A 15083-nucleotide genomic window follows, 5' to 3' on the forward strand; every position below is an offset into this window, starting at 1 on the left:
GATTGTAGATAACATTTCTCAGATCTGGCTCTGCTAAGAATTCATTATCATTCTACATCTTCCACAGACAAGCCATAAACCTCACCAATGGCACCACCACTGGCCCAACCCTAATACCAACATTTTCAATGTCAGTACTGTACTCCCCTTTCCACAGCTCCTCACTGAAGTGGAGAGAAACGAAAGGACAAATGGGAGATTTTTCCCCTTTGCTGTCACCACACCAAAACTAAGATCTCCCCAACTTCAGTTATCAGTTTACAATACAGGCAGGTGTGCACAAAGGGAGATTGAGTTCCAAGTCATTGTTGACTCCTTCAGTGAAATGTAGAAGAGATGAGCTTTACATTAAAACATCAGGAAGACTATGATTCTCTACCAACCTTGCCTCTCTGCTCAATATTACCCTTCAACAAATGGGATCCCTGACAAGATCGTTGAGCACATGAAGTAATCTCCATACCTTGGGGTCACCTCTCAAGAAAGAAGGACGTCATTAGTGAAATTCCCCATCACCTTCAGTGCACAGCACAAGCCTTCAGCTTACTTTACTGAGGAAAATAGTGTACAGAGATCTCAAACCCAGCAGTGAGCCCACGGTCTAGTAGGTGCAGCAGTAACTTCTGCTCTTCCGTTTACTTTAGAGTCTTGACAACGTCAAGTACTGGAGATGAATCTACAATACTGTCTCCACAAAATACACAAAATTCAACAGCAAGCTGAGCAAAGCAATGCCGTTACGCTCTCTGAGCCCAATATGCCCAGCAATGAAGCACTAATCTCTCCCAAACAGCTTCAGTGACAGGTAACATTGTTCACATGCCTAATCTAGACTCCTGAAGCAAACACCGTACTCTGTGTTCTGTCAATCGCCACAGATTTCAAGGATAGAGAAAGCCTTTTGAAGTTGTTCTCAAGGTCTCCTTGAGGAAGTGTAATGCCTTCAAGGAAGCAGGGTAATCCCATGGGTGATCAGCACCAGAAAGATACTGAACACTGAGACACTCCATCTCTACCAACCCATCAACTCCAATAAGCATCACTTTATCAATGTGACAGTGGCTGAGACCCTGCATACAACACTTCAACCCCTTCAGAACCCATAGGCATAGAAACATAGAAAATAGGTGCAGGAGTAGGCCATTCGGCCCTTCGAGCCTGCACCGCCATTTATTATGATCATGGCTGATCATCCAACTCAGAACCCCGCCCCAGCCTTCCCTCCATACCCCCTGACCCCCGTAGCCACAAGGGCCATATCTAACTCCCTCTTAAATATAGCCAATGAACTGGCCTCAACTGTTTCCTGTGGCAGAGAATTCCACAGATTCACCACTCTCTGTGTGAAGAAGTTTTTCCTAATCTCGGTCCTAAAAGGCTTCCCCTCTATCCTCAAACTGTGACCCCTCGTTCTGGACTTCCCCAACATCGGGAACAATCTTCCTGCATCTAGCCTGTCCAATCCCTTTAGGATCTTATACGTTTCAATCAGATCCCCCCTCAATCTTCTAAATTCCAACGAGTACAAGCCCAGTTCATCCAGTCTTTCTTCATATGAAAGTCCTGCCATCCCAGGAATCAATCTGGTGAACCTTCTTTGTACTCCCTCTATGGCAAGGATGTCTTTCCTCAGATTAGGGGACCAAAACTGCACACAATACTCCAGGTGTGGTCTCACCAAGGCCTTGTACAACTGCAGTAGTACCTCCCTGCTCCTGTACTCGAATCCTCTCGCTATAAATGCCAGCATACCATTCGCCTTTTTCACCGCCTGCTGTACCTGCATGCCCACTTTCAATGACTGGTGTATAATGACACCCAGGTCTCGTTGCACCTCCCCTTTTCCTAATCGGCCACCATTCAGATAATAATCTGTTTTCCTATTTTTGCCACCAAAGTGGATAACTTCACATTTATCCACATTAAATTGCATCTGCCATGAATTTGCCCACTCACCCAACCTATCTAAGTCACCCTGCATCCTCTTAGCATCCTCCTCACAGCTAACACTGCCACCCAGCTTCGTGTCATCCGCAAACTTGGAGATGCTGCATTTAATTCCCTCATCCAAGTCATTAATATATATTGTAGTGGAAGCAAGCTAACCTTGATCCTAGCAGACTGTCTGAAAAAGACAACAATATGAAAATGTGTCTTAACATAACTTAACACCAGCCAAACACTAGTCAGAACAAATAATGTAATCTGACTAAAGAGATATCATTACAAGCCAAAATCTATAACATTACAAAAGAAGACACTTGAAATTCAAATAGTTATGGAGGATGAGGGAATATACATTTCAAGAAATTTCCAAACAAAATTATAAAGGCAAATATGTACAAGCATTAAATACAGCCAATACAATAATGTTACCTTGAAGTTTGACTTGTCAAGTGTGTAAGTGTATTTGCTTGTGTTATGGAAAATAATCAAAGTTCTGAAATTAAATAAAAATGCAAAAAGATCAGCTGTTGAAGTTACATTCAAAACTACATAATAGTTTAAGTATAAAATACAGGCTTTGATGATACCATTTGGGAGACTATTATTTTGTTCCCATCAAAGTGTTTTTCTTGTGATTTTGATTACACATCCCTCACATCAGATTTTATAGCATTTTCATTTTAGCTCTTTCTCATAAGTAAATCATAAATCTCTGTAACTGGCAGAATATTATATGTAAGCATTTTGTAATATCTCTGCTAATTCATTGCTGTAATTATTCTTACCCGCAACAATGGTCATATTTTTCCAAATAAATGATTGGAGCTGCTGTTCTGACAACAAATCCACTCTACTGTAAATTCAAGGAATCAATCACAAAGTGAATCTAAACCCCTTTTGTGGCACGTCAGCGCTTCACTAATGTGCTCACTGCAGAGCCCAGCCACTAAGCCAGATTGCTTATAGACTGGCTATCTATCAGTTCAATTTCGCACATTGAGCTTAAACTATCAGGCAGACTTATTTGACATGTATGCAACTAATATATAGGTATATCAAATAATTAAAAAGACTAGGAGAATGGTATCATTTATTGCTGGGGGATTGAATACAAAAGTTCTTCTTCAGATATATAGGGAACTGGTGAATCCATTCTGGACTACTCTACGCTGTATTGACCGCCTTATTCAAGCAGTAAGTTGGAAGTAGTTTGGAGAAAGTTTAGAAAACTAATGCACAGGTTACTGTATATACTGAGGAAAGATTGGTTGGGCCAGGCCTATATCTTCTGGAGTTTAAGAGAGTTAGTAAGAATTTGACTGAAACATGCAGGATACTATGAAGTCATAACAGGTAAATGTGGAGGGGGTGCTTCCTCTTGTGAAAGAATCTAGAACTAGGAATCACTAGGAATCTAGAACTAGAAAAATAAAACAAATCAATTAAGTGAAGTTTTTTTCGCTTAGAAGGTTAAAAATCTTTGGAAATTCTGTCCAACGTGTAACGGAAACAGAATCTTTAAAAGTTTTTAGGCAGAGACAGATACATAGATAGACAATAGATAGACATATATATGTTACAGATAAATAGACAATAGATGAAAGTAACAGGTTATTGGGGCTTGCAGGCAATGTAGAGTTAGGATGCAGTCAATTCTTACTCAGTGAGAGGCCTCCGTTGCTCCTAATTAATTTCATTGTGTGTTTGGGTATCATTTGGGGTCACCAGGTTAACAGAAGAATGAACAGCGGATACAACTTTAGCAGACATTTGGAAATGGCCATGTAAGGTCCTGTAATGGGTGGAATCATATGCATAATTCACAACTCCTGACATTGAGATAGGGTTTGCTTTAAGAGGCTATGTTTGACATGATGACGCTGTGAGAAATCTCTGCAGACGATTATAGATATTACCGAGGTTTTTGTTCTGCACTCGGTTGACAATAAAGTTTGTTGCTACTGTTTCCCTTAAACTTAATACACCTGTACCACATACGGGAATGATGCTAAACGAATGCAAAGCCAAGAAGCTGATAATGGATTCAACTGGAGAAGAGGCGAGTTGTTCAGGATTGACTGATGATAGAAGTTTTAATCAGAAATTGTTTGGAAAAAACAATAAAAAACTGTAGAACAAAAATACTGAGGCTGGAGCAGGAACAAGGTGAACTGTGGAGAGATAATCAACATTGTGCTCATCTTGCAATTTTGTTACCATGTGAATGACATGCCTTCCAAATAATCCTGGATACCTGCTGGTGGACACATTATTGATGATGGCATCACAACAGCCAGGATGTGAAGCCTAAATGTCCATTATTTGCATTTAAACACAGTTGAAAGAATGCTTGGGCAAACAGAGATGTGTGCAGTATGTTAAATGTATCTACTTTTATAGTTGTCCCTCCAAAAGCTGAAACATTTAATGAATGTACATTGTAATATATATAGGCAAACAATGTGCTTAATGATGATTTGGGTGTGGATGTTGTGTTTCATTGGGATCCACATTACCTACATAAACTTGAGTAGGAAAATCAGACTTCATGTTGCAATTTCTGTAAGAGGTTTAATTGATGAAGGGTTGTCTTACTGGAAACACTTGCAAAAATCTTCAGAATTAATCCACTTCTTTTTGCAGAGCTTCTTCTGATTGAAAGCGCCTGCAACATCAGAGACAGTGTCCAAGTTCAACATCTGATTAGTTGGCTGTGACACCATCTGGTTAGGAAAACGTACTTCGAAAGTCTTATCTGAAAATACAGAAAGTGCTGTCATTAAGTTGACAGGGACTTACAGAAGTGCATACTCTGTTACTTCAGAGTACTCTGTGAATGATGAAATGCATTCCAAGGAAAGTCCTCTTACTCTCAAAAGGAACAAGAAATTAACATTAATTAATACATGTTTTCCCTAAGACTGCATGGATTTTCCTCCTGTATTACCACATCCTAAAAACATGCGGCTGGTAGGTTAATTGGTAACCATAAGTTACATTATGTGGATGTGTCATAAGAGAAACAGTGCAATTAATGGGCATGTGAAAGAAAAGACGTACTCTTGATCTCCCAATCAACCTTGTGTATGTGGTCCTTGACCTTTCATGGTCTACCTGCTCTGGACTTTCTGTTTACTTGTAAGATTATATTCTGAATTTTATTTTCATTTTGCCTACCTTGATGTCCTTATGTATGGAATGTATTCCTTACATCACTTTAGAATGAATGGCTACTGAGTATTCTTACCATTGCCATAGAAGTGAATGCAGCAGCCAAATAGTCACAGATATGTGGGGGTTAGTTTACTTGCCATTCGAAAGTCGCTTCCATTATGCTTGACCTATTTGAAGTAGGCAGCAGCTCTTTCCCATGGGTTGCCTTGTTTGCTGTGGCAGCGGTGTTCGGTTTCAGGCACCTCAGGGGTATAAGAATAGCATGTGCAGGAGGTTCGGTCTCTCTCCTTTAGTTCCCAGGACACGCTTCACACTGAGGTCATGATCGGTGCTGAAGAACTATTGGGAAAGCAGGTTCTGGACTTAGGGGAGCCCATCACACTCTTGGCTAAGTATCAGTTTATCGTATATTTAGTTTTGTGGTCTGTGTATCTCGGAGACTCAGATGTTTGGTCGAATCTTTTACTGTTTGTAAACAAATGATTAATATGCTGGTTTGTAATCAGTGTCTTCTATCTCACTCACCAGACCCATGAACCTGTTTCCATGTTACACTTTGGCATTGTGAGCAGGGTTTGGTTGGTTGAGCAGAAGATGAATATCTTTAGGAGGCTATTTAAGGGAGAGGACCTCCCATCCCACTGTATGAGCAATGTTGAGTCCCAGGGTGAACTGACAACAGTGCAGGATTTGAGAGTCTCACCAACCTACTGATGGGTTATGGGACACCCGTAGATTGGTCAGACCGGTTAAATTTCTCCAGGGTTGAAAGTGAACACCACATCATGGATTCCCCAGGAGAAAGGACAGCCATCGTAAGGCGCAAGCACAAGTTGATCGTGGGCCTTAAGAATGAGGTGGAGGAACTAAATTGGCACTGTTCCACTATGGGGAAGATCTGCAGTTGGCCCAGACTTGGGCCGCAGAGCTAGAGACAAGAATACAGAGATAGCCTATGACGAACAAAGCTGCCCAGAGGGCTAATTGCCAACCGGATTCCATAAAGGTCCAAGCCTTGACGCAGTGGTGTGATGATCCCACTGCATGGATAGGGGATGGGGATGTCTGACTAGATGGTGAAAATGAGGAAGAGAGGGTAATGTGGACTTCTAGGATTCTCCCTCAAAATGATTGCTCTTTCCCCTGTGTAGCTGAAACATTATGGGCCATGCTGGTGATCACGTGGTCCCATACCTCCCATGGTGGACATCAACCCATGGCTTCCTCCTCCCAGGAAGGGAGGTTTAACCAGAGGTTGTTAAATTATCTTCCACTATGGTAGGGCATATGGTTACACAGCAGCTCCCCTCTTGAAAGGAGTAGTGCTGCCTTTAATAGGACCAGTAGTTGGTCGTCCTGTAAATACAGCCATTCAGTTGCTGCAGGGTTTGGAGTACAGTATGTAGAAAAGATTGCGTAACCAGGTATGGAAGTTGGATAAGCAGACGGGGAGTGGAGGATCACGCATGACCTGTAAGGAACTGTTTTTGGTGCTGCCTAAAACTGAGGTCCCGAAGGAGAAGGTAAATAGGGTTCCCACCCCCACATCTTATGCAATGTGGAGACAGTACTACCAGAGGGAGAAAGGTCAGGAAGTTGTTAAGGGGGAAGGGTCATTCTTTGAGCCCTCTCCCGAAAAGGGCTCCTTTTGTCCTCTGCTGGATTCCTTACATTCCATTCAAGATTCCCTATATCTCCTGCTAGAGGCCCTGAAAAAGGCCTTGTTAGACCTTCAGCAGTAGCAGGTGTTGGTGGGGGGGGGGGGGGAGGGTGGTGGTGGTTGTTAGCACCTTCGTGCCTTACCGCAACCCACCCCTGAGGGAAGGGGCCATTCAACCTGCATCCCTCCTCCCTTCTTCCCTATAAATAGAGTGTGAATGGTTTGAGTGCAGGAGAAATGTCGTGTGAGGTGTGGCCACTTATCAGTTTGCATGAGTGAAGGTTCTACCTCTAAGTGGCTGTGTGAACATGTTAATTTGTTGGGCCCTGTCAAGTTGTTTTTCCTTTTCCCTTTGTTCTTTGGAAAGTGTGTTAATTTTTTCCCCTGTGGGAGTTAACTGTTCTAAGTTTTGCAGTTACTTCTGAATGTTTTGAAGTAAGAGAACTACAAACCTGGATTTTTGTTTGTCCTGTCTGTGATTTAAGTCTGTTACCTATTTGTTTCCCATGCAATTGGTTTTAGGGATAAAACCACATTCCACACTGACCATGTGAAATCTGGGTTAATGAGGCAGAAATCTGGGTGTCTTTATTCTGAATATGAGATGCGCACATTTCAGAGGGAAATAGGCATTTGAGGAGTAATCCTAGAAGTTGTGGTTTTTGTGTATTTTGTGTTTAAATTCCTAGTGACTAAACAGGAGCAACTGAGTTTGTATCTCCTTGTATTACAGAATGGCAAAGTAGTGGATGCTGACTTGTGGTGGGAACTTCTGTAATACATTCCTGAGGATGGCATTTGAATTTGCACATTGGGCCAATGTGTCAGATTGCTGGATTTGTGTGAGGACTCCTAACCACACTGTAGAAGGGATGCCATTAATATCGATCCCTTCAATAGAAACATTGAAACATAGAAAACCTACAGCACAATACAGACCCTTCAGCCCACAATGCTGTGCCAAACATGTACTTACTTTAGAAATTACCTAGGTTTACCCATAGTCCTCTATTTTTCTAAGCTCCATGTACCTATACAGGAGTCTCTTAAAAGACCCTATCGTATCCGCCTCCACCATCGTTGCCGGCAATCCGTTTCACGCACTCACCACTCTCCGCCTAAAAAACTTAAACCTGTCATCTCCTCTGTACCTACTTCCAAGTACCTTAAAACTTCATCCCTGGGAAAAAGCCTCTGACTATCCACAGGATCAATGCCTCTGATTATCTTATACACCTCTATCAGGTCACCTCTCATCCTCCGTCGTTCCAAGGAGAAAAGGCCGAGTTCACTCAACCTATTCTCATAAGGCATGCTCTCCAATCCAGGCAACGTCCTTGTAAATCTCCTCTGCACCCTTTCTATAGTTTCCACATCCTTCCTGTAGTGAGGTGACAAGAACTGAGAGTACTCCAAGTGGGGTCTGACCAGGGTCCTATATAGCTGTAACATTACCTCTTGGCTCTTAAACTCAATCCTACAGCTGATGAAGGCCAATGCACCGTATGCCTTCTTAACCACAGAGTCAACCTGCACAGCAGCTTTGAGTGTCCTATGGACTCAGACCCCAACATCCCTCTAATCCTCCACACTACCAAGATAAGGAAAAAGTCTGTTGGATGAAATTATCTAGCTTCTTTGGTTCTGGCATTCTGTTTTGGGGGGAGCTGGGAGAGAGTAGTCTATTCCAGCCAACTTTGACCCAAAGTATGGTAGCAGCCTTAAAGGACTTGAGCCTTAATAGCCCCAATGGAGTAAGTGTTTTAAGGGCTGATATTTCCCTACGTACCATTTGCTTAATTGGAAAGTCCCAACTCTTAAAATGATTTCCCCACCTGAAGAGAAGGGAGAGGAACGTTGGTGAGGTGGTACGTTGGTGTAGGAGGTACAAATCAGTGGGATGTGATGAGTGTGAGCAGGGATGACTGTGTCTAAGCCAAATGGTGCTGTGAAGGTGGGCACTCCCTGGACACTGAATGGCACTACCTGGATATGCAGCTCCTTGGGCTACCTGTGGCTCCCCACAGGGTAGTGCAGCTGCTGCTATCTGGGATACGTGGTGCCTTACCTATACTACCCCAGTGCCCTGGATGAGCACCTGGCCCGCAGAGTAAGAGGGCTATTATAGAGGAAGGAAGGTTTTGGATGATAGTCTTTCCCAGCAGGGTATGGTCAGATTGTCCTGGGAACTGATATCAATGGCCATAGATTATTTGCTAGCTAACAGAGACAGCACTTGTACTGTTATTGGTCAAGAATGCTGCACCTACATTCCTGACGAGTCGGGGAACATCACTCACCCGGGTGATCACATCTGAGAGTTGGTGGATAAGGTTAAGTGGGGGAAGGCTGATGACCTTTTGGGCTGCAAGGAGGCTGGTGGACTACTGTAGTACACTGGGGGGGTGGGGGTGACTATTGAGTTTATAGTTCTGGGTATTGTACTTTAGTGTTTTATATGTAGTTTAGTGGGGTGCTTGTGAGGGTAATACTAGCCTGAGGGATGAATTATCATGGTGTCATATCTTTCAAGAGGTAGCTGTTTGTGGGGGTTAGTTACTTATCAGTGAAAAGCTGCTTCCATTGTGTGACCTGTTTGAAGTATTCAGCAGCTCTTTCCTACTGGTTGCCTTGTGTGCCATAGCACGTGTGTCCAGATTCGGGCACCTCAGGGATATAAGAATAGCATGTGCAGGAGGCACGGACTCCCTCTTTCTGTTCCCAGGACGCGCTTCACACTGAGGTCACGACCAGTGCTGAAGAACTACTGGGAAAGCATGCCCTAGACGTAGGGGAGCCCATGCGCACTCTTAGCTAAGTATCTTTTTGTTGAATATTTAGTTTTGTAGTCTGTGTAATTCGGGGGGGGGGGGGTTGGATGCTTGGTTGAATCTTTCACTGTTTGTAAATAAATGCTTAATATGCTTATTCATAATCAGAGTCTTCTGTCTCATTCATAAAATCCGAGTACCTGCTTTCACATTATTGTCACCAAAATAGAAAAGAGTTGTATGAGTAATTAATGTTTATTTTCTTTAGTACAAAATATGGTTTCAGTCAACTTCACACAAAAGATTGCATGTTTCTTAGTACTCTTGGAATTGCCCAATAGTAATATGCATCAATGATTAAAATGAACGAGACAAAGTTGTTTCCATGATCACAGTCACACAAGATATAAGTTTTGAATTTAATAAGGAAAAAATTAATGCTATGGCAAGCACAGAACCTTAACTGAGGTGGTTCAAACATAAAGGACTTATAGAGGCTTTTATACACAGGAAACAAAAGCCCAGACAGAATTTGTATTCAGCTAAGGCTATTGAACACAAATGTTCTCACCTACAGTATATACAGCCAAGATTTTTTCCAGTCCTCTGACAACAGTGAATGAGCCTGGGATTAGGTCATGACATATTTATGAATGATTAATGAGAAAGCCTCGATGACAATGATTGAATATTAATCTAAAAGGTGATCATAATTTGTCAAGTTGGATTTGGGAAAGGAGAAAGGTAAAATGGTGACTGCTTCTCGATTTGGATAAAACTGATACATTTTGAATAGAGAGACATCATTTATGGTAAATTGGGAAATTCTTTCAATGGTTAAAATAGCAGAAGATCATTGGCTGGGGTATGGAAAAGAATTTAATGCAATGTACAGTTTATATAGTTCGTGTACAAGAAGTTTGTGTACTTGGGACAGATGGTCACAGAGGATGGGAAATGTGATACAGAAATTAGACGAAGAATTGAGATTGCAAGATCACCGTTCTGGAGCCTGAGTGACGTGCTGTGTGGCAAGAGGTTGGACTTTGGGCTGCGTTGTAGAACTTGCAAATGCTACGTCTGGAGCAGTCTGTTGTATGGAGTCGAATCGTGGACCTTATGCAAGGAAGCACAATGACGGCTGGAGGCATCTGAAGTGTGGTGTTTAAGGAGAATGCAGAAAATTAGATGGGTGATGAAGGTCAGTAATATGGAAGTGTTGAAGAGAGCGAGGAGAGAAAAGGAGCTGCTGAAGAATGTGCAGAAAAGGAAGCTGGAATATGCCGGGCACTTGTTAAGAGGTGATGGACTGCAGAAATCATTATTGGAAGGGATGATAGAAGGAAAGAGGGAAAGAGGAAGGCAGCGAACCACTTGGTACGATAATGTGAGGCAATGGACTGGGTTGAGTTATGCTGAGGCCAGAAAAAGAGCACAAGATCGAAGAAGTTGGGGGTGCATAGCCGCCAACCCTGGATTCGGGATGGCACCCACTGACTGACAGTTTATATCTCTAAAGGGCAGAATTCTACTTGCTAAAAGGGAAAAAAATCTTTCTGGGGAATACTACCATTTATGTGTTCCTGTGAAGTAAAAGAAAAGGCATCAGAAACAGAAACTTTCATAGGTTCACGTGACTGGGAAATAGACAGGACACAAGTAATTTACAAAACAGGAACTACAAAATGAGTGCAGAGAGAAAGAAACCAGGAAGGGAAGGGAAATCATAATAAACCAAAAACTTTACAATTATGAGAGAAAGAAGGTGTTAGGATTATTATGAGGATTATTTGAAAATCAAGTAATGATGATTTCAAAATGAAAACAAAACAACATTAATTAAAGGAAATTATGACAGAAATCTCCAAAGCAGTAATCTTTAAATTATTGTAACAAACTAACAAAAAGATAAGTTAAAGTTGTTTCACTCTGACATACCTCCAGGATCAGATAGATGGATAGATAGATAAATACTTTATTGATCCCAAAGGAAATCCATATCACAGTAGCATTACCAGTGCACAGATATACAAATATTAGAAGAGATGTAAGAAAGAATTTTACAAATGGTTTCGCTAACAGGGATTTTAAATGAAGAAGAGTGTCAAGGCTCTTAACTATGTATAACCTTTTAAAATTCACCTAATTCAGAAATTGCTAATTGAGAATGGTAAGAAAAGGAAATCAGTAAATTATAGATTAGTTCTGGAATTTAAGAGATTACTGATATTCATAATTAAAGTTAGAGTTAAAATCAGATTGCCAGAGCATTACTATTTGAAGTAATTGGAGAAAATAGGATAATGATTAATTGCAAAAGGAGACAAAGGATAATCAGAGTGAATAGTCATAGCAAAGAGCTAGAACAAAGTCCCTCTGTGCTAGAGATTTACTACTTAATGAGTATGTGTGAGTAGGAAGATTTGTCTTCTACATTCCGCGTTGGTTTGATAGTTTACTGAATAATTGTTATTCATTCCGGAAATACCAATGGTAGAAATGGAATCTAGGAGTTAAAGGTATCAATGATAGGTCTGGGAGAAGAGTTCTCTAAAATGCAGAAAAATCCACTGTTTTTGTTCCATGCTTAAGAAACTCAGCGCTAGAATATCAAGCACCTCCTCCTTGAGAATATCACATCCTGTAAATAGCGGGTTTGGTGGGTTATTTTACAATTGCGTAATTATTCATGCATATTCCTATGTTCCATCCTTACATTCAGTGTTGTGAAGGAAGCAAATTTTATAACTCACCTTCAATTAAACTCTGCATTTGCTGCCGAGCATTCAAATTTTCTTCCTGGTGAACAAAAATAGAATCATGCTCAACTAGATGATACAGTATGACAAATATAGAAGTCTGTGCAGTTTACTGTTGCACCAGTTTTCCACCTAGTGTTGGTAGCTTGTGAGTCCCCTGTCTTTTCTTTCATCGCAGAACTTCAACTTTTCACATCAGGAGGTCCCATCCTTTGGCCTTATCAGAATCAGAATCAGGTTTATTATCATCGGAATGTGACATGAAATTTGTTAACTTAGCAGCAGCAGTTCAATGCAATACATGATTTAGCAGAGAGAGAAAAAAATAATAATAAGTAAGATAAAACATAATAATAAATAAACAAGTAAATCAATTACATATGTTGATAGATTTTTAAAAAGTGCAAAAACAGAAATACTGTACAATAAAAAAAAATGAGGTAGTGCCCAAAGCTTCAATGTCCATTTAGGAATCGGATGGCAGAGGGGAAGAAGCTGTTCCTGAATCACTGAGTGTGTGCCTTCACGCTTCTGTACCTCCTACCTGATGGTAACAGTGAGAAAAGTGCATGCCCTGGGTCCTTAATAATGGACGCTGCCTTTCTGAGACACTGCTCCCTAAAGATGTCCTGGGTACTTCGTAGGCTAGTGCCCAAGATGGAGCCGACCAGATTTACAACCTTCTGCAGCTTCTTTCAGTCCTGTGCAGTAGCCCCTCCATACCAGACAGTGATGCAGCCTGTCAGAATGTTCTCCACAGTACAACTATAGAAGTTTTTGAATGTATTTGTTGACATGCCAAATCTCTTCAAACTCCTAATAAAGTATAGCTGCTGTCTTGCCTTCTTTATAACTACATCGATATGTTGGGACCAGGTTAGATCCTCAGAGATCTTGACACCCAGGAACTTGAAGCTGCTCACTCTCTCCACTTCTGATCCTTCTATGAGGATTGGTATGTGTTCCTTCATCTTACCCTTCCTGAAGTCCACAATCAGTTCTTTCATCTTACTGATGTTGAGTGCCAGGTTGTTGCTGCGGCACCACTCCACTAGTTGGCATATCTCATTCCTGTACACCTTCTCATCACCACCTGAGATTCTACCAACAATGGTTGTATCGTCAGCAAATTTATAGATGGCATTTGAGCTATGTCTAGCCACACAGTCGTGTATACAGAGAGTAGAGCAGTGGGCTAAGCACACACCCCTGAGGTGTGCCAATGTTGATCATCAGCAAGGAGGATATGTTATCACCAATCCACACAGACTGTGGTCTTCCGGTTAGGAAGTCAAGGATCCAATTGCAGAGGGAGGTACAGAGGCCCAGGTTCTGCAACTTCTCAATCAGGATTGTGGGAGTGATGTATTAAATGCTGAGCTATAGTCGATGAACAGCATCCTGACATAGGTGTTTGTGTTGTCTAGGTGGTCTAAAGCTGTGTGGAGAGCCATTGAGATTACATCTTCCATTGACTTATTGTGGCGACAGGCAAATTGCAATGGGTCCAGATCCTTGCTGAGACAGGAGTTCAGTCTCGTCATGACCAACCTCTCAAAGCATAGGTGCTCAGTATCACAATATTACTGAAGGAGGTAAATATCTTATTTCCTATATTGCTGTAGATGCTAAATGAAGTGGGATTGGGAGCATGGAAAAGGATGTGAAGTTGCTTCATGAGGGATAAAGATCAGCAAGCTCAATGAGTGACAGATAGAATATAATGTGAGGACATCAATATTATGTGGATATCCCCACTAGTGATCAAGCCTTATAGAATTTAGCCCCCAATTGTGTTAAACTTAAATAAGGGGTATTTACAAAAAAATGAGGAGGGAGATGACTTAAGTGACTAGGCAAATAGATTAGTGGACTATGTAATAGAGAAGTAGTGCATAAACTTAAAGAGATTGATTAATAGCTCTCAACAACAAGAAAATCAATTGAGCCGAAAAATTCTGATTTTAAAGCAGGGAGGAGGTTGGATTAAAACAACCATAGTTAACCAGTGGGGTTAAAGAGAATATTAAGACAAACGGTATGGGAAGCAAAATTTATTAGTTGGCCTGAAGATTGGGATGAATTCAGAATTCAGCAAATGAGGAATAAATAATCAATGAGGAAAAATTAATTTTTAAGGTTTAAAAAACTAAAACAAGCAAGAAATGGGAAAAATGGCAATAAGAGCTTCTTTAAGAACAGAAAAAGAAAGAGGGGTCAAAGTGAGCATTGGACTCTGTGATAGTGAGGCTGGGGAAATGGCAGAAGAATTTAACAAATGTTTTACTTCAGTCTTCATGGTAATCAATATTGCAAACAATTCAATAATATAACATAAGCATAATTAGAGTCTAATATAGGGCTAAAGTCTGTTTCCATGTGAAGTCCCAAAATTAAGTGGTTAGTGAATAATGATGAATTGGTATAATTAACCAAAAATCCTTAGATTTGAGACAGGCATTGAAAGATTGGAAATATGCTACCGTGATGCCTTATTCACAAACAGCTGGATGCAATAAGTAGGTAATTACAGACCGTGTAGTGATTAGAAGAACATTTAAATCAATTATAGAAGTGATAGCAGAATATTTTAAATGCATAATTTGGTCAATCAGGGTCAGTATGGCTTCGTGAAGAGGAGATTGTGTCTCACAAATTCATTAGAGTCATTTGAGGAGATGTCAGCCAAAGTACATGGGGAAGCTAATAGATGTAATGTATCTAGATTTTCACAAGGTTCTTGTCAAATTGCCATAAAAAAGGTTACGTTGC

General features: G+C 41.0%; 1 protein-coding gene across 2 annotated transcripts in view; it reads right to left on the reverse strand.

Annotated features, from left to right (window-relative positions):
• The window catches only part of adgb (androglobin), a 219591-nt gene that overhangs the window by 111708 nt on the left and 92800 nt on the right, over positions 1 to 15083 (reverse strand). For both annotated transcript variants that reach the window (XM_072265653.1, XM_072265651.1), the window contains exons 17-19: positions 12306 to 12351; positions 4543 to 4702; positions 2377 to 2440 (exon numbers count right to left, since the gene is read on the reverse strand). In XM_072265653.1, the coding sequence (XP_072121754.1) occupies positions 2377 to 2440; positions 4543 to 4702; positions 12306 to 12351 (270 nt within the window). The remainder of the gene's footprint in view (positions 1 to 2376; positions 2441 to 4542; positions 4703 to 12305; positions 12352 to 15083) is intronic.

This window comes from Mobula birostris, chromosome 8 (genome assembly GCF_030028105.1).
Source record: "Mobula birostris isolate sMobBir1 chromosome 8, sMobBir1.hap1, whole genome shotgun sequence".
Taxonomy (NCBI): domain Eukaryota; kingdom Metazoa; phylum Chordata; class Chondrichthyes; order Myliobatiformes; family Myliobatidae; genus Mobula; species Mobula birostris.